We start from the raw sequence: 20,716 nt of genomic DNA on the forward strand, positions 1-20,716 counted from the left end.
CTTAGCCAGTACCATATTGTTTTGATGACTGCTGCTTTATAGTATAGTTTAATATCTGGTACTGCTAGGCCTCCTTCCTTCACATTTTTTTTCATTATTTCCCTTGAAATTCTTGATCTTTTGTCATTCCAAATGAAATTTGTAATAGTTTTTTCTAATTTAGTAAAGAAGTTTTTTGGTAGCTTGATAGGTATTGTGCTACATAGGTGAATTAATTTGGGTAGAATTGTCATTTTTATTATGTTAGCTCGTCCTACCTATGAGCAATCAATGGCTTTCCAATTGTTGAGATCCAGTTTTATTTGTTTGGAAAGTGTTTTGTAGTTGTTTTCATATAATTGCTGTGTTTGTTTTGGTAGGTATATTCCTAAGTATTTTATATTGTCTAGGGTGATTTTAAATGGTGTTTCTCTTTCTACTTCTTGCTGCTCTAGTGTGTTGGAAATGTATAGAAATGCTGATGATTTATGTGCATTTATTTTGTATCCTGCAACTTTGCTAAAGTTGTGGATTATTTCTACAAGCTTCTTAGTTGATTCTCTAGGATATTTTAAGTAGACCATCATATTATCTGCAAAGAGTGATAGCTTAGTCTCCTCCTTGCCTATTTTGATACCTTCAATTTCTTTTTCTTCTCTAATTGCAACTGCTAGTGTTTCTAGTACTATGTTGAATAATAGAGGTGATAATGGGCATCCTTGTTTTACTCCTGATCTTATTGGGAAAGCTTCTAATTTATCCCCATTGCATATGATGTTTGTTGATGGTTTTAGGTATATACTGTTTATTATTTTTAGGAAAGGTCCTTCTATTCCTATACTTTTCAGTGTTTTCAATAGGAATGGATGCTGTATTATGTCAAAGGCTTTTTCAGCATCTATTGAGATAATCATGTGATTTTTGTTTGTTAGACTGTTGATATGGTCAATTATGTGGATGGTTTTCCTAATGTTGAACCATCCTGCATTCCTGGTATAAATCCCACCTGATCATGGTGGATGATCTTCTTAATTACTTGCTGGAGTCTAATCACATCTATTTTTACTTTGGCTTTGTCATAAATCATAATAGCCCCTCCTGCCTTCTTTTTCTCATTTGACGCCCAAAAGATTTTGCTCAAGCCCTTAACCTTAAACTTGTGTATGTCCACCCATCTCATATGTGTTTCTTGTAGACAACATATGGTAGGATTTTGGTTTCTAATCCACTCTGCTATTTGCTTCCGTTTTATGAGCGAGTTCATCCCATTCACATTCAGAGTTATAATCATCAGTTGTGCATTTGCTGACATTTTTGTATCCTCCCCTATTCCTACCCCCTTTTTCTTATACTATTTCCTTTTAAACAAGTGGTTTGCTATTTAGCCGCTATCCCTTATCCCCTCCCTTGATTAACTTCCCTTTCTACCCCCTCCCTTATTTTTCCCCCTCTTTTTGTTTTTAAAGGCCTTATGAATTCCCTCCCCCATGTCATCTTAAATTATTTAGTGTTCCACCCTTACCCTGTGAATTATTCTTCTGATTACTATAATAGTGAATACTATAATAGTGAATAGAGTTCACTACAGAGAATTATACATAACATTTCTCTACATAGGAATATAGATAATTAGATCTCACTGAGGCCCTTAAAAAGGCAAATTTAAAAATTATAAGTTTTCTTTCTTTTCCCTCTGTATCTTATTTACCTTTTCATGTTTCTCTCGATTTTTGTGGTTGGATATCAAACTTTCCATTTAGCCCTGGTCTTTTCTGTGCAAATACCGGGAATTCTTCAATTTTGTTGAATGCCCATACTTTCCCCTGGAAATATATAGTCAATTTTGATGGGTAGTTGATCCGTGGTTGCAGGCCCAGCTCTCTTGCCTTTCTGAATATCGTATTCCAAGCCTTGTGATCTTTTAGCGTGGAGGCTGCCAGATCCTGTGTGATCCTGATTGGTGCTCCTTGATATTTGAATTGTCTCTTTCTGGCTTCTTGTAAGATTTTTTTCTTTTGCTTGGAAACTCTTGAATTTGGCAATGATATTCCTGGGCGTTTTCTTATCTGGATCGAATGTCGCGGGTGTTCTATGGATCCTTTCAATGTCTATATTGCCCTCTTGTTGTAGGACTTCAGGGCAATTTTGATGAATTATTTCTGTTACTATGGAGTCCACGTTTCTATTAATTTCTGGTTTTTCTGGAAGACCAATGATTCTCAAGTTGTCTCTTCTAGACCGGTTTTCTTGGTCTGTCACTTTCTCATTGAGATATTTCATGTTTCCTTCTATTTTTTCAGTCTTTTGACTTTGTTTTATTTGTTCTTGTTGTCTTGAGAGATCATTAGCTTCTAATTGCTCAATTCTAGCCTTTAGGGATTGGTTTTCGGCTATAATCTTCTGGTTTTCGGCTATAATCTTCTGGTATTCCTTTTCAATCTGGTCATTTCTGGTGTTCAATTTGCTTATAATTCATTTGGTTTCTGAGCCTCACTTTCCAATTGCAAGATTCTACCTTTTAAACTGTTATTTTCTTGCCAGATCTCTTCCATTTTCCTCAAAATCTCAGTTTTGAACTCTTTCATAGCTTGTGAGGAGTTTTCCTTGTTTGAGGAGGGTCCGGATGCTTGTTTGTTCTCCTCCTCTGTTTGCTCGGTTGTCTGGATTTTCTCTGTGTAAAAGTTGTCGAGTGTTAAAGACTTCTTTTTCTTGTTCTTAATCTTTCTCTTCTGAACTTCCTGAGACTGGGTAGCCATCATTAGCCCAGCAGCTTCTCAGGTTTATCCTCGTGCTCAGGGTCTGTCCGCGGTCTTTTGGCTCCTGAGGTCTGAGTTCTGGTTTTTTCCAAGGTCAAGCCCCCGGATGGACCCCCTTGCTTGATCCTCTGCCGGAGGTTTCTTTACAAGTCTCAGGGCGCTGCTTCCACAGTCGTATACCCGTCTGCACTGGTTCCCCACTCAGGGTTTCAGAGCCTTATCTCGTGGCTGTGTCTGCCTCCACCTGCGCCTCCAACCGAGCCTGAGATCTGCACCCTGCGCCCGCGCTCAGAGTTCGTTTGCGTTCTTTAGCTTTTTGGGGTCCTAAATCTTGCTGCTCTCAGGAACAGGCCCCGGAGCTGCCAATAACTCGATGGGTGCCCCAAACTTGCTCTATTTCTTTTTAGCTGGCTTCGGCGTTATAGGTGGTGTGTGTGTGGAGGGGTTAGGGCTGGGGTGGTTGCTCAGCCCGCGATTTAGTGAGAGCTGTTTCACCCCTTTATAGCATGGAAATGCCACAATTCCACGTACCTTCCACGCTGTGCCCTGTTGTGGGGTTCCTCCGTTCGTCTGGACTTGTTTTTATGTCCGCTTGAGGAGTTTTGTGTTTTTCAGTCAGGAGACGTTAAGAGCTGCTTCTTACCCTGCCGCCATCTTAACCCGGAACCCTCAAATACTCTGTTTTTATGAGTCCACTTTTCAAATAGTTGAAGATCACTATCATATCTTCTGAAAGATCTCTTCTCCTAATTAAATATCATAAGTTTCTTCAACAAATTCTGGTGTGGCACATAGCCAGTTTCTGTTTATTCTCCTTTGGAAATATTCCAGTTTCATCAATTTTTATTATTTTTATCAGTTTTATCCCTAAAAGGACCATGAGATAGTCATAATGACACAAAAAAGGAGAGGGGAAAGGAAGAATAAAATGAAACACCGAAACATTGTAAAATATATAGAGAATAGAAAGAAGTACAAAAGTTAATCTAGATAAGCAGGATAGTGCTGATACTACCATGTTCAATTTAATATATACTTTTAAAAAAGCTGTAAAAGATTCGCAATATCATATGCAACTCTCTTTTCCTGTCCTTATATGTGGAAATGTTCATATTTATCAAATTCATGATAATGAAAAAACTAAACATACTGAATACCCTGATAAAAAGAAAAAGGGTTATGTGATGGATTAAAAACAATAATTCACCAATATGTTGCATATTTGTGTATTACACAATTGATTTTAAAAGTTACCTAAGGGGCAGCTGGGTAGCTCAGTGGAGTGAGAGTCAGGCCTAGAGACAGGAGGTCCTAGGTTCAAACCCGGCGCAAGTCACTTGACCCCCATTGTCCACCCTTACCAATCTTCCACCTATGAGACAATACACCGAACTACAAGGGTTTAAAAAAAAAAAGTTACCTAAGTTCAAACATTGATGTAAATAATTATTCTACTGCTAATAAAAAAGAGAAAATTATCTGATGGTATTGACAAATTATAATTAAACCAGAAAGGACTGAAATATAAAGAAGGATATTATATTTTGCTGAAATTATATATTCAAAATGGGAGCCAATGCATTTAAAAATATTTGCTCATTTTATAGTAAAAATTTGTAAAGGAATAGTTTACTTTGTAAAAACAGATTAAAGATTAATAACAGTGAGAACTGTAAAGACTATATCAGAATGTTAAAAAAATCAAGAAATTACAATGTTAAAATGGTATATTAAATTAGGCTTAACAAATATGTAATGGCTACATGAAGAAAAGCTAATGTTTCCATAAAGCAAATACAATTTTTTTCATATAAACATGTTATATATGTAAAAATTGACCATTATGGGTAATAAAGACAAATTTAGAAAAATAGAAAATTTATATTTTGCAAATAAAGAGTATAATACCATAAAACTTTTTTAAAAAAACAACTGATTTGGGGGCAGCTGGGTAGCTCAGTGGATTGAGAGCCAGGCCTAGAGATGGGAGGTCCTAGGTTCAAATTTGGCCTCAGACACTTCCCAGCTGTGTGACCCTAGGCAAGTCACTTAACCCCCATTGCCTACTTTTACCACTCTTCTGCCTTGGAGCCAATACAAAGTATTAATTCCAAGACGGAAGGTAAGGGTTTTAAGAAAAAAAAAAGAAAAAAATTGACTAAAGAATTCATTGAAAAAGGAAGGAAATTATAAAAACAATATGAAATACATTATATGAAAAATGACAATATAAACAACACTCTCCAAAATCTATGAGAGATATAAGGAACAGATGCCGATCAATAGCTCTGAATGTCTGCTATACCAATAAGTAGCAGGATAACTTACAGAGTTGAGTATGTACTTTAAAAAAATGTAACTATTAAATCACCATGAAAGAAGAAACAAGCAAAATATGACTACAAATGAGAAATTTCACCAAATAATAAAACTAAGACCTGTTTTTTGAAAGGCCAGAAAACTATAAATAAGTAGCAAGTTTAATAAAAGTAAGAGAAAGATCCAAATTATTAAAAGGAGAAATGAGAAAATGAAACTCACCAGTCAAAAAAAAAAAATAAAACAAAACCCACAATAATCATCAGAGCTTCAAGCAACTCAAAGCTAATAAAAATACCCAAATTAACAAAATAAGAATCAAATAACATGAAGAGACCAATCTCAGAAGAAATCAGATACCTAGGTCATTAAAATTTTACCCTGCAGAAAGTCACTAAAACCAAATGGATTTTATAAGCAAATTCTATTAAGCTTTAAAAGAACAAGTAATTCCTATATTATCAAAGATGTTTCTGAACACAGAGGATATGGTAATCTATCAAATTCCTTCTCAAATAAAATGTGATTTTGTTATAGAAATTGGACAAAAAGAAGGCAAAAAAATCATAGGTCATCAAGTTAAATAATGTTGAAACAAAAATATTAAATAATATGTTTGCAAATAAAACAGGATATATCAAGGAACATTATACATTATAGTCAAGTAGTAAAGAATTTTTTTTTAAACAGCTCTGAGGTATCAGTTCACATTCATCAGATTGGCTACCATGACAGAAAAGGAAAATGACTAATACTGGATGGGATGTGGGAAAATAGGAATATTAAAGTATGAATTGGTGAAACTGTACCTGGTCCATTCCAGAGAACAATTTGGAACTGTGAATATCCTTTGATCCAGAAATTCCTCTAGTAGGTCTTTATAGACCTATGCTTTATAGACCTAAATGCTTATGCATAAGAAGATTTAAAAAAAGGGAATAGGACCTATATGCACGAAAAATAGTTAGAGAGGCTATTTTCATTAGGTCAAAGAATTGGAAAGTGAGGGGATATCCATGCATTGGGAAATGGTTTAACAAGTTATGGGAAATAAATGTGATGGAATACTATCCTGTAAGAAATGATGAAGGGGATAGTTTCAGAAAATCTGAGAAGACTTTTATGAACTGATACAAAATGAAGTGAGCAGAACCAGGAGAACAATCTACATAGTAACAGGAATATTATAAATAGCTATGAAAATTTTAGTAACTGACCAAAACAATGATCCACAACTCCAAAGGGATCATACAGAATGATATCCACCTCCAGACAGAGAATTGTCTCAGAGTGTGAATTGAAGCGTATTTTTTTCCTTTTTAAATTTTCTGTATTTTGGGGGGAGAACATGGCTATTGGGAAATACATTTTGCATGACTTCATATATGTAATGAGGATCATATTTCTTGCCTTCTCACTTGTGGGGTAGGGGTTGGAAGGAAGGAGAGAATTTAGAACTGAAAAAAAATTTTTTAATGGTTTAAGACCAGGAAATCGATGTCATGTGAACAAGTGAAAAAATATATTTCTAAATGGTATTATCATTAAACAGTAATAGTGTCTCTGTATTGAAACTCTAAAAATGGAGAAATATAAATTTATATATGTTTATATGCATAAATATATATTTCCTTTCCTTAACAAGATTAAAACAGTACCTTTTAAACTATGAAGTAATATAACAGCAAAATATGAGAAGCATTCCTAAGGGAAAAAAGGGTATAAAGCAGGACTAGACACTTGCTATTTTCTATTTGGCAAAGTCTTAGAAATGTTACCTAAAGCAATAAAGTATGAATAAGAATAATCATTGACAAATAAATTAAAATATTCTTATTTATAAGTATCATGACTGTATACCCAGGAGACCCACAGCACTAATAACTCTAGAGAAGTAGGAAAAGTAGACAAATATTGTCTGGATTCCCATGTACCTTTAGGACTAGGCGAAGGATCTCTTGGCTGTAGAGGTTTTAATACTGGGACAGGGCTAAGATTTTAAGCCCTAAGGGAAGCATGTGAAATCGAGGCAATAGATAAGCAATTGAGAACTGTCTATTTTCAGAAGCTTAATCTTCACTCCTTGATTGGCTGAAAAGTTCACTTTTACAAATATCCTGAGCTAAGACCACATGAAAAAGATATTTGAATTTCCTAGTTATCTCTGAAAAAATGCAAATCATGATAGCCTTAGGCTAGCAACATGAATCCACAAAATGAAAGTAGCAAAAAAAATTTTTTTTGTAAAAATTCACTGATGGTGGGGGGATGGGTTTTGTGGGGAACACAGACCCTCTATATCTTTAATGGCATTAATACAAACATGTTGGAGGATAAGGTGACAAATGTGAGTCACAGAACTGATTAAATCTTCTGATTAGCATAGAACATCAGAATTTGTTTGGAGGATCTTAAATCTAATTTTGGCTCTCCGGCTTATTACTTTAGTCACCCTGGACATCTTTAGTTTGAGTCTTAGTTTCCTCAATTGTAAAATGAAAGGACTGGACTAAATGACCTTTGAGGTCTCTTTACTTTCATCCTGTGAACCCCTTCAATCAAATTCTATCCTAAAGTGATTAACGTGAAGCAGACTGATATCTACACAAAATGATCCATAGTTTCATCATGATGAAGAATGTCTAGTGATGAAAAAATAGTTGGGGTAGTGCAATACAGTAGAAACGGCTCTGGTTGTAGAACCAGAGGACCTGGGTTCAACTCCTTCCAGTCCCTCATGTTTTACTTATAAAATGAAAGGCTTCTGAGGTTCCTTTCAGTTCTATAATACTCTGATGAAATGGTATATTCTGATGTATTAAAAATAAGACACATATGAATAATAAAAGCAATATTTTATGTAAAAATGAGAATAAGAAAAGTAGCATATTTACAACTATTACAAAACAAAGACAACAGAGCTTTATAAGTAATTGCTTTTGATTATTATATATCCTTATAATTGTTAAATTTGTAATAACATTTTAAGTTTTAAAAATTAACATAAAAATTTAAAATTAATCTTTAAAGGAATTTAGTAAAAATTTTAATTACATTTAAAATAAAATTTTAATAATTCTATTCAAATATATCAATCAATCAGGTATATCAATAAACTTTAATTAAACCTCTACTTTGAGCAAGGCATTGTGGATACAAAGTCAAAAATGAAACCATCCCTGCTCTCAAAGAACTAACATTATATTAAGAATATTGATCTTAGAAAGAGTCAGGCCAGGAAACTGGGAAACTACATCACTTGAGTAGAAATTATGTCGACTATTCTCTTCCATTATATACTATAATAAGCTCAAAATGGATATGTGGCCTAAGTTTAAAAGGTCATATTGCAAACAAAAGAAAAAGTCAGAAAATAACTATTAGATTTTTTTTTTGTAACTTTGGGTCAGGAAGATTCTTTTATCAAACAAGAAATATGTGGTGACACAAGATAAACCTGGTAATTCCAATTACATGAAATAAAAAAAAGTTTTTGCACAAACAAAATCAATGTAGCTAAGAAACCATTATGGGGGAAACAATTTTTGCATCAACTATTTTTAAGACAAAGAACTATTGTCCATTGGATAAGTGGTCAAAGGCCAGGAATTAACAGTCTTCAAAACAGTTGCAAACCATTAACAGGTTTATGAAAAATTAATCCATATCAACAAGACAAATATACATCGAAATATCTGTGAGGCTTCGCCTCCCTCTTGGCAAACTGGCAAAAATGAGACAAGATGGAGACACTGCAAGGAGGACAAGGCACATTTGATCTGAGGCAAAAGTATGAGAAGCTCTTTGGCACCAACTGTGGATTTGCTCAAATATTCTGGAAAGTACTTTGAATTGTGCTTTAAAAAAATTAGGTGAGTAAAATAGCCATATTTTGGTCCATGGACTTGCTAAACATATACCTTATGTAGACAAATATATGAAATGTCCATTGACTGATAAATCGTGCATGTGAATATTAAGAAGGCAGCTAGGTTATACAGTGGATAGAAGGCTGGATTTGGCAGTCAGGAAGACCAAATCCTGCATCAGCGATTTATTAGCTGTACGATCCTGGGAAAGTCACTAAACTTTTCAGCCTCAGCTTCACTCTCAGTATAATGGGAATAAAAGCACCTACCTTGACCTTGTGAGGTTGTTTTAAAGGTCAGTGCAGATAACATTAAGTAAAGTGCTTTGCAAACCTTCCAGGGCTATCTGAATGTTCATTATTAATATGAAAGGAATATTATTGTACTCTAAAAATGATACATATGAATTAATATGGAATAACCTGTTTTGTAGCTATAATGACCAAGCTTGGAGGAGAGTTGAAAAGATGTACCTCCCCTCCCCTGCTGCAGCTGTGCAATGTTATCTATACTGTTTGCGCCCCCTCTGTCCCCCTCTCTGCTTTCTTTGTTAAAAGTTCACAGGGGAGAGAAAAAGAGAAAGGACATATTAGGAGGTGAAAGGGATTATAAAAACGAGATATTAATAAAATAAACCTAAGAGACATAAAATAAGTAAGCCAGGGAGTCAGGATGGAGGCAAGAGGCACGAAAGATGTAGGAATCTATGTCCTTCTTGAAATATCCCAAAGGCTGGGGAATCCTGGGGCAAGGATTCGGGCCAGGAAAAAGAACTGCCATTGATTGCATCTACTCCCTCATTTTACATGCAGGGAAACTAATGTGGAGATGGTAGAAGGGGCTTGTTCAAGGTGCCCCAAAGAGAGCAGAACAAGAATTCCAGGCTGACTGCATGTCTGCTTTTTTTTATATTTTATACCTGCCAAGTAATTTGCAGTTCACAAGGATTATCCAGGTTTCTAGTTTCTGAAAGTAGGAAAGAGAGTCCATTTTAGAAAACAGAAGTTGTATCTCTGAATGACCAAATGAAGCTTTCTTAAGAGAACCACAAAATATAAATCAGTGTTAGCTAGAAGCAGCGTGTGAGAGAAAGGCTTGACTTGGAGCCAGGAAGATCTGGGTTCAAATTCAGCCTCTGACATTAGAGAGCTGTGTGATTTACGGTAAATCACTTAAACTTTCTGAGCCTCAGTTTCCTTGTTTGTAAAAAAAGGGGTGGGACTAGAAGGCTCTGAAGTCCTCTTTAAATATATCATCTTGTGTATAAGATTCAAAATTGAAGCAATTTTAGGGGAAACAGAGGTTGTATCTTCAGGTTAGTATTTTCTCTCACCTCAAAAACTGAGCAATAATGTATGCGTTAAACATAAACTAAGTCTAAGACATGGCAATTTGCCAAAGCCCTCTGAAGGCTTTTCCTCCTCACCCTCTCAAGATAAATCCCAGAGTGCAATGCCATAGAAAGGGGAAAAAGAGGTAAGGTCACCAGACCACTGGTCAGTCATAGCGGGTTGGGGGGGGAGGGGTTTCAGGAAGACGAATATATTTTTTTTGCCCTTTAATTAAAAAAAAAAATTTGCTGTTGAATTTCCATAAGCTACACTAGAGACCCTGAACATTATGAAATTTTTATTAAAAATTCTAGACAATTTTGACACCACATATTTTTAACAAAATAAAAATATATTAAAGGTAGATTAAAAAACCCAACTAGCTTTACAGTTTTGTCAAACAATATTTTCTGAAAAGAAACAATTGGATAGCTTGGTCCTGTAACTTTTTATTAAGCAACACATTAAATTTTTTATATCTTCAGCACAGAAGTTGTCACGTATGTTGGGTAAGACAAAGCAAATGGAGCTCAGCTATTTCTTAAGTTTCTTCTGAGCAGCTTTCTTCTTGACCATCTGTAGCCGCTTCATGGCATTGAGCTGTGACTCCTGGGAAGTTGGACCCTTGAGTGAGGAGGATGACGGGTTGCTGCTAGAATCGGAACTAGTTTTGGTGGTGCCCCCACTGGTCCCCGCTGCTCCACCACTCCCATTCCCACTGCTGAGCTGGCTACCACCTCCTGGAACTAAGCTACTTGGGCTGGGAAGGCCAACTTTGCTCACATTGTCACTACTCACCGAGCGACTGAGGCCAGTTTTGCCTAAGGTTAGAGGAGGCAGAGGTTTCAGGGATACGGGAGTGGTACTGCTGGTAGGAGAAGCTATCTTGGAACCGAGGCCTGCTTTAGACGTGGTTGCCAGGCCAGTCAAACCCACTGCTTTCTGGTTGGCTGAGGAAGTGGCAGGTTTCCCACCAGTGTTCTGTGTTGTTGAACTAAGCTTGGCTGTCGATGGTCCGGCAGAAGAGGTTTTGGCTGCAAAAGCTGCCCATCCTGTTAGGCCACTGGGGGCGGAGGAGGAAACACTAGAATTGGAAGAGTTTCCTGAAACCACTGTAGATGGCTAAAATAAAAAAATAAATATTACATTAGAACAAATATTCATTTCCTCAAACAGTATAAGAAATTTAATCCCTATGTTCTTTAAAGCATGGGAAATATATCAGAATGTTAAAACTCAATCCAAATATAAGGGGGATATGTGTATGTGTGTGAGACAATGAAACAGTTAAAAAAAATAAAAAATTAAAACACACATGCCAGAACTTAAAACCTGAGTTGCTTCTTTCATAATATGCATGCTGTGTGTGTGTGTGTGTGTGTGTGTGTGTTTTCCACACCCTGTGCTACAAAATAAGGTTCTGGTTCTGATAGGAAAGTTTTCACAGCTGCTTAAAAGTAGAATTTCTGTAGCCCTGACTTGTACTCAGATTCCTAACACTATTTCATTATAATTTCTCCCATTAACTGAGCTGGCCAAATTTAAGCATCCCTGAATGCAGACAGCGAAACCATGTGGAGAGCTCACCATCAATGACATTTATTTCTGCATTCATATTGTATACTAATTCCTTCAAAAGAAATTCATGTTGGCATCTTTACCCTCCTAAACCATAAAGCAATTTAATGAAAAACAATCCTGACCAAGAAAAAAACAGTGATATTTGCCCTGTCTAAAATAGTTCTGTATGTGTGGCAAGGGATACCCTGAAAAAACATACCTCCTTACATTAAAGCTGGCTTCATAATGTCTGTTTGAAAGCATTGTTATTTTTTAACCACTGTGATCAATAATTGAAACGAAATCTAAGTTGTCTACTTTGTATGGGGGAGAATAATGACTTTGGTTCGTCGAGTGTGACAAGTGCTGAGATTATTACAGGAGCTGTATAGGACAACAATCTCACAAGGTTATCAAAGGCAGCATTTGCTTCAAATAAACAAGCCACAAAGTAACACACTTAGGTCTTCCAAGAACAAATCAGTCTAGAAATCAAAAGGCAGGTGTAAGAAACTCATAATTTTCAGCAAAAGCCAAGCTAATGTTTTTTTCTTTTCTCTCTAAAACAAATCATCAGCCATATGGCAAAATGATCCCTCAATAAACTGCACAAAATACAGTCTGTTTGAAGTCATTAAAAAGACTAACACTTGTGAGGCACAAATAAGGAAGACAATCCTTCAGACTTGGTTATTTTATTCTAATGACTTGTGGGTTACCTAGCACTGCTATTCAGCTGGACAACAGATGGACCATCACATAATCAGAATCTAGATAATGAAAATAATGAAGACAAAAACATTTTCTCCATTGTTTCAGGTAAGAAAAGTTTTTTGTCCCTAAGCTGTTTAAACTTAAAACATATTCTTGGCTCTTATCCTAGTTAGTTTCTTCACCTACTGTGAGCAAATGAGAACAAAATGAAAATGAATTGTTCTGATGAATTCATTTTTATTTGCTCTTTTTATCATGTCATGAGAAGCACCCAACCTCCACCTTAAGGCAATAACAAAAATCTAGGCAAAAACTGAACAAGGAATACAGAACTTTTAATTGAAGTACTTTTAGAATCCTTCTGCTTGTAAAAATTTATCTCAAAAAACCTTTTTATCAATACATTTCCTATCTCAATCTTTACAGAACCTCTAGCCTATCAAAGTCCTAGAAAAACAGACAGGTGAAATTTCCCCATTTTCTTTTATGAGGCATTAGTTAACTTTACAAAGGCATAGCTAGATATTTCAATAAGGGATAGTCAGAAAGATCTGAATAGGTATATAGAATTTATAATTATTTTCTACCAAGAACCATGTAACAAATGATTCAAGTACTGTAACTTAATTTCTCTATTTGTTTCTAAAAAATTTCATGTTATATTTTTCAAAATCTTTGCTATATGAAAGCTATTTGAATGTAATCTATTTTAGAAGTGATTCAATTTAATACAATCAATCCTTATCTTTTGCAGGGGTAACATTCCTAAAAACAGTGGTGGAAAATAAAAAAACAATGTTGATATGTTGAATCTATGGGAAATAGGGAGTTAGGTGCCTGTGTCCACCAAAAAGTGTAATCATTCATTAAAAATGGTTGGAAATGCACTTTTCTGCATACAACTCTTTATAATAAAACATTAAATCTGATAATATATACTTTTCCTAAAATAAAAATCATGAAATATCCCATAAAATGCAGGGGAGAGGAGAGACAGTGCCTGATGGGACTGGGAAGGGTGAGAGCAGTGATGTCTAAAGAAGGGCAAGGTGCCACCTCTAATCTCCATTTCAGCTTCATGGTTGAATTGTTCCCCGATGAAAGGCACATGCCTTGGGGTGAATCTCTGAGCCCCACTCTGAGCTTCTCCAGCCTTGGACTGCTGGTCTGATCAAACATGAGGAGCCCACTCTGCTCTTCCATGCCATGCAGGAAAGGAAGCTCAGGTGCTGGCAGTGGGGGAGGCTGGACTCTTGCTTGGCCAAACAAGCAGTGAATGAGTGAAAAAAAATGAGGATACTAATAAAATCATGTGATCACTTGAAGTCAAGAAAGTTAAATGCATGAATGTTGAGGATTGGCTGTATATAGCAACTCACAAAATTAGTTCTTCTTGCTTGTACCAACTGGATCAGAAATCATTATGGAAGCCACAGTGACATGAAAATGATCAATTGTTATTGCTTTTTACAGAGATAGCACAAGGATCAACTCACAAGTGAAACAATATAATTTTTTTTAAAAGCCAGATTTCCTCATGTACATATTTTCTACTCTTAGGAGTTTCTGGATCTATACTACTAAGTGTAGCTTGGCATACAGAGTTTATTAGATTTTATTGGCACCATATTTAGAAAGCTTTGGAATAGTCATTTCTTCTACTCTAGTAGGTCACTAAATAAAACTAGAATACTGTTTATGTGTAGCTCCATGATAAAAAGAGAAGGGATATTTGAAGCATTATCAGGCATGGAACCTCTAACGTGATATAGCCACTCTAGATGATTCCATCTGGGGCTTCTAATATGAGATAGAGATGCCATGAAAGGTTTTTCCCCTTTAATGAATAAAAAATTAAACAGAACTCACAATGGAGGAACCTTATGATTTCAATTAACCTTAAAAAACACAAATCAAAATGAAGAGTGAGAACTTAAGCTCTGAGGTAAACACTTCCTTTTTCATGTCATGTTGACAGGAATAATCTCATTTGTAACATAAATTTTGATATATTACAGGAAAAATGCACAAAACTGAAGAAAAGTTCTGCTGAACTAAACAAACTTTATTAGAATAAAAATATAAATATACTCTACCTTAACTTCTGTTCTCTTGAATGCTAGAAAAGTTGTTTCTTGCTTCAGTTTAGTTTCAGGTTTTTTAACCAATGGATCTTTAACAGCAGGAGCTACTGAAACAACTGCAGGGGCTGGTTTCTGGGCTGGTTTCTGGGTCTTCTGAGCCTGTAGAAATAGTCAAGTACTTCTATGAGGAACACAATGTGGAGGCATTCAATTAAAACACCACACCGGAAAAAAGACCAGTAAGTCTCTTTTCTACATGAACTGATTTTGTAAGAAATTCTGGCAGTAGTTAATATTTTATCATTCACATAAAACATAGAATCTGGAGCAAACTTATTATATGCCACATTAATGAATCTAGCAGGCATAATTTCTGGCAAAGAAAATAGTACATATGGGAAATGATGATGATTAGATATAATACAATATTATCTAATGTCAGCTGAAAGGATTCAGAAAGAGAAGCCATTTAATCAAAGCAAGCCTGTTTCTTCACAGAGGCTAATCTTACTTGAGGTAGTTGGAAGAATTCTCCTTGGACCAGTAATTTGTCCTGAATCAACAGGTCAAAATTAAGAATAGGAGTTGCTCCCCTCCCTCAACCCCAACGTAAAAAAGACAGTAACAGATCTCCAAATAGAGATGGCAGAGGGAATCTATGACTCTTGCTAATACCCTATTCCCCAAACTAAGAGTCATTTCTGCTCTATGCTGAATTCTAATGATTACCGAGTACATCCAAAGCAGATTTTTCCTCCTAAAATCTACCCCTCTTTCAAATTTCCTATTTTCTGTCAAGGACATTTCCATTTTTCTAGGCTCTCAGGATTACAATCTTGTTATTATCCTCAACTTCTCTCTCCTTCACCTTGACATTTCTAATCTGTTGCCAAATCTTGCTTTTTCTATCTCTGCAACATCTCTCATATCCGTCCCCTTCTTTCTATCCACAAAGCCACCAAGACTCTAATTCATTCCCTTATCATCTTTCACTTGGACTACTGTAATCACCTCTTAATTAGTCTCCCTGTCTTGTTTCTTCCCACTGCAATCTATCTTCCACACAGTTGCTAACATGATTTTCCTTAAGTACAGAAGTAGTCATGCCATTCCTCTCTGCAATATAATCCAATGGCCACCTATTGCCTTGTGGATCAAGTATAACCTCCTTTGTTGTTTAAAAAAAAGTACAACCTTTACCTTTCATCTTAGACTCACTACTGTGTATTGGTTCAAAGACGGAAGGGCTGTAAAGGATAGGCAATGGGAATGAAGTGACTTGCCCAAGGTTACATAGCAAGGAAGTATCTAAGGTCTGATTTGAACCCAGGACCTTCTATCACTGGACTTGGTTCCCAATCCACTGAGCCACCCAGCTGTCCCCATTTGTTTGGTTCTTCTTCTTTTTTTTTTTTTTAAACACATGTCTATAAGCCTGAATTTATTCATATGTAATACTGGGATAATAGTTGTTTGGTTCTTAAAGTTCTTCACATCCAGGCCCCACCCTGCCTTTCCCATGACTCCTGGTCTCCCTCTCTGTTGAGCTAGTCCCACCCCCCTGCCTCAAACACAGCATTCTACTTCTTATCTCTCTGCTGCTTCTGAACTAGCTGCTCCTTATTCCTAAAATGTTCTCATTCTTCACCTCCTCCTCTTTATGTCCCTGTTCAAATCAAAACTTAGAACACATATCACCTTCTTCTGATCTCCCAGATACCCTCTTGCTCAAAAAATTATCTTGGTTAATTACTTTGCTTTATAAATCAAAACAAAACTAACTAAAACTCATTGAGCTATTATTGTTTAATATCAACATTTAAGTTCTTAGCCTACATAGAGAATATAAAATAAAGGAAAATGCATGGAAGTCTAAAGACCCAGATCGTAATACTAGCTATGACACTAATTTTTTAAATCTGTTTCAGAGAAATCATTTAATCTCTTTCAATTTTTCTGCTTCTAAAATTATCCCACAGAATTCAATTCAGTTCAGTTCAGCCAAATAAATATTTATTATGTGCTACCACACACTCTGAAAAGTAAAGAGTATTCTATAGTATAACGGTGGCATATTGAAGAGTCTGGAGCCAAAGTACCTGGGTGTGAATCCTGGATTTGCAAATTACTACCTTCAAGATTTTGAGCAAATAATGTCAGTTCTGTGGGCCTCAGTTTGTTCATCTACAAAATGAGGGAGTTGGACTGGATTTCTAAGGTCTTTTCTAGTTCTAAATCTATTATTACATAAAACATCACAATAGTAACTTTATTTAGTTACTCAAGAAGAGAGATTCAGTATGGTGTAGCTGGGAGATGGTTGGAAAACTAAGGCTTTATGTCAGAAATACACCAACTGCTGTATGACTACTGGCTGGCAAGTCCTTTGAGCCTCAGTGAATTCTAAGTCTAAAAGTTACACTGATCTATGTTTATAGAGAAGGTTTCTACAAAAATTAAATCAAAGGTCAAAGCCAAAGAAAACAAAACATCAACGTTATCTATGATTACTGTTATCAGTTCTAAAGTAGACAATACATTATGTTATTTGTCAAATGGAGGATCATGATATATCACGATGAATAATTTGCTAAATATGAATTAGTCTAACTTCCAAATTATAGTTGGACAAATTCTCAAGTTCAAGCAAAATGTTTTCATCTCAGCTTTTTTCCTAGTAAATTGTAACTTAGCTGAAAATAAACTATAATAAATATCTCAACCATTCACTCTAACTTCTTGTGATTTACAAAGATAGACCAGGTCAGACACATTGCCTTAGGTTTTTAGATGCTTGAAGTTTTATATAAGATATAAAAACTATTTTAATGAATGTCACTGTGCAAAGACAAAACTTGAAGACCAAATACACAGAAAACAACTGTATTTTTTTAAAGTCAGAAACATAAAATATTGTACTCCTCTTCAATAACATGACAAATAGAAATATTCTTTAGTTCTATATAATCACAAGTTAACTATGAGATGAAATAAAGGTGAGAGAAAGTAGAGGAGGAAAATGAGAAAGACAAAAAGAGAAAAACAGGGAACAAGAGATGTGAACATAGCAAAAAATTATATCTACAAGCTGAGAGGGGTAAAGAGAAAATGACAGACCCTGAAAACCACATGTAGTAATATCTCCATCTTCTGGCCTTTTCTGATATTACCACTAAAGACTTCCAGAACTACGTTGTATTTTCACAACTCTAAGCATCAATGAGATTACCACTTTTTGGTGCCTACCCCAATGGCCTGAATGAAATTAATCTCGAGCTCAGATCTGGACTGTGACTAGATAAATCACGGTTGCTATGGACTAAATAGAAAATACATACTTGCCTAATCTAATGCACATATCACATACACACAGTAATATAAAAATCCCAATATAACAAACATACAGCCATTTTAAAGGGTTTTTCTTTTACGCTTACATTTAAATTGTTATTAGGGGAAATTAACATAAGCATGAATTAATCTTGACAATAGAGACTTCAAAAAAGACAAAGAGCCAGTTCCTACCATTCTTTTCATTTGCCTGGTGCACCGAGCACAATACCAGACAAGGCGTGGGTCATTCACTTCCTTGTCAGTCACTTGGGGTTTATGGCAGTCCTGGTGGTAGAGATTATGGCATTCTTGACACTCTACTAACTGATTGCCAGATGCTACTGTCATTTGCCTAAGAGAACAGATTGTTTAAAAACATTATTTTATTAAATGCAATAGTTTGAAGTCATGTCAGAGGCATGGATTTTGATAATATTTAGTATTAAAAATAAAAATTAAACCTACCAATATTCAAAGTTTCTATATTTTCTATCTACGGCAAAAGATTCTTTATTTTGTTCTTATATTCAAATACTTTCCTGGACTTCTATGTATTTAGTTTATAATGCTAGATGCTATTTTATAAATATAAATTGTAAGTATTTCAAGATTTTAAAATGACTGCCACATGTGAATATAATGCCAAACTGGGCAATGGAAGGAAAACTGAGAAATGCTTAGTGCCCTAAGAGAACTGTGAATACCACTTCATTAAGATTAATATGGAAATTTTAAAGTTAGACAAAAGGAAAAGGAATAATAACACTATCCACTTTATAGGGAAATATGCACAGAATTTAAGATATAATTTTTAAAATCATGCAATTACAGAAAAGGCATTAGTCACAGTCTTGACTTTCAGAAAACAAGGCAGCTTATAATGAAGACTTCATTTCTTTAATTTATTTAGGTCTCTGGTGAAAAGAGTCACTTGGTATAAATGAAAAATTAGTGATATGCCTGTAAGTGGATGTACGTCTATGAATTAGCCAAATAGCATTTTCCAAATGATTTCTCTTTTCAGATGACAAATCAGGCTATTTAATTGCTAAGCGGCTTTTGTACATATCCCTGAGGACCAGGTATCTGGGTAACCATGGCAACTATGTTTGTGGATGGGTGGGGAAAGGTAATACCTTATTTCTTTACTTAATAAGAAACTGAAGACAGAAGAAATTGTGCAGATGGTTTTATTGAAATGTTTTATGAATATATTTTAAACTAAATATTTCAGATTTAGAATTATATATAGAGACACACATATATACACATTTCAGATTGTATTAAATGCTCTCCTGACTCAATTCACTTTTAAAAGTAGCATTTTATCTAAAATAAAAGGATCTTCACACTTGAAGACACTTTCAAAAGAAAAATTATTTCTACTAGAAGCTAAAATCAGATACTTAAGGTTTTAAAAACACAAACTGAATACTTTATATTAAAATAAGAAACGATTATATTTGCCAGAATCCATTAGACATACTGCTCCTTTAGAATTTCCTTAAACTTAAAGAAGAGGTCTTCAAAAATATATAAATTTAGACAAAAATGATAACATCTTTAGGTGACAAAGTTCAAGTCATGATTTTTAAAGATACTTTTTTCATCAATAAATACCTAAATGACCTTTGGGATTAAATCAATATATATATTTCCTATCTACCATCATTTCCTTTCCTCCTCCAAAGACTGAAAGGGCTGGGAGTTCAATTAATATAAATTCTTCTGTGACAGTAATCAGCCAATACTAGCTTAGAAGCAGTATGATTTGTCTCATCAAATTGGAATCATAATTCCTGGATTTTTCCCCCCCTATTCAGTTCTGACATAGGTTGACTTTAAGCAAACTATTTCCCTTTTTATTTTCTCTTTTGTAAAATGAGGACATTAGTTAATTTAAACAATAACCTTAAAATGGGGTTTAGTTTTATGATTAAAAGAAAGGAAGGAATAGAGGTGAAAAAAATTAATGCATTGCTCAAGTAGCACAGACTATCAGAAAGAGTACTAGAATGGGAGATAGGTCTGTTGCAAATAGACCCAAGTTCAAATCTCATGTCAGGCACTTAAAAGTTATCAACCAATGAACAGGTCACAACCTCTTGGAACCTCATTTTCCTTATCTGTAAAATGGAGATGATAATGCTTATACTACCTCCCTTCAAAGGGTTACTGTGAGGAATGTTCTCTATATAAACACCAAAGAATATATGAATATGATTTGTTATTATTATTTGGCTGCAAAGAGATCTCTCTCTCAAAAGAACATTAGCCTTCTCTTTGTAAGTCAAAATGATGATCACTAAGAGTCCACAAAGGAATTTGAAAATGGTCAAACTAATCCAAATGACAAAAATCAAACAACAAGAATCTGTTGTTCAGGCACTTGGGGCTTTCAGGAATTGTACGTAACCTAAATTCAAAGATGTTTTATTTTCCCTTGTAACCATTTTGTTCTAAAAAAGCTCCCCTGTAACTAATCTTATTACAATAATTTTTCACTCATACTTTAAATGTAAGTGATAAAAATCAGTTAAAAATTAATTAGGAGGCAGTGGATAGTCCTGGTTTCAAATCTGGCCTCAGATACTTCCTTTGTGATCCAAGGCAAGTCACTTAACTCCAATTGCCCAGACCTTACCACTCTTTTGAACTGGAACTCATACTTGTATAGCTTCTAAGGCAGAAGGTAAGGATTTAAAAATTTTTTTTAAATAATATAAAAAAATTAAATGGTACAGATACTTTTTTATACAAATTAAATCTTT

At 35.0% G+C, this 20,716-nt stretch overlaps 1 protein-coding gene across 1 annotated transcript in view; it reads right to left on the reverse strand.

The window, feature by feature from the left end:
* Nucleotides 1-10,687: 10,687 nt before the first annotated feature.
* Nucleotides 10,688-20,716, reverse strand: part of INTS12 (integrator complex subunit 12) — a 29,019-nt gene continuing 18,990 nt past the window's right edge. Inside the window, exons 5-7 of the mRNA XM_044681210.1 lie at nucleotides 18,138-18,297; nucleotides 14,625-14,771; nucleotides 10,688-11,376 (exon numbers count right to left, since the gene is read on the reverse strand). Coding sequence (XP_044537145.1) covers nucleotides 10,789-11,376; nucleotides 14,625-14,771; nucleotides 18,138-18,297 — 895 coding nt within the window. The 3' untranslated portion in view covers nucleotides 10,688-10,788. The remainder of the gene's footprint in view (nucleotides 11,377-14,624; nucleotides 14,772-18,137; nucleotides 18,298-20,716) is intronic.

This window comes from Gracilinanus agilis, chromosome 6 (genome assembly GCF_016433145.1).
Source record: "Gracilinanus agilis isolate LMUSP501 chromosome 6, AgileGrace, whole genome shotgun sequence".
Classification (NCBI taxonomy): Eukaryota; Metazoa; Chordata; class Mammalia; order Didelphimorphia; family Didelphidae; genus Gracilinanus; species Gracilinanus agilis.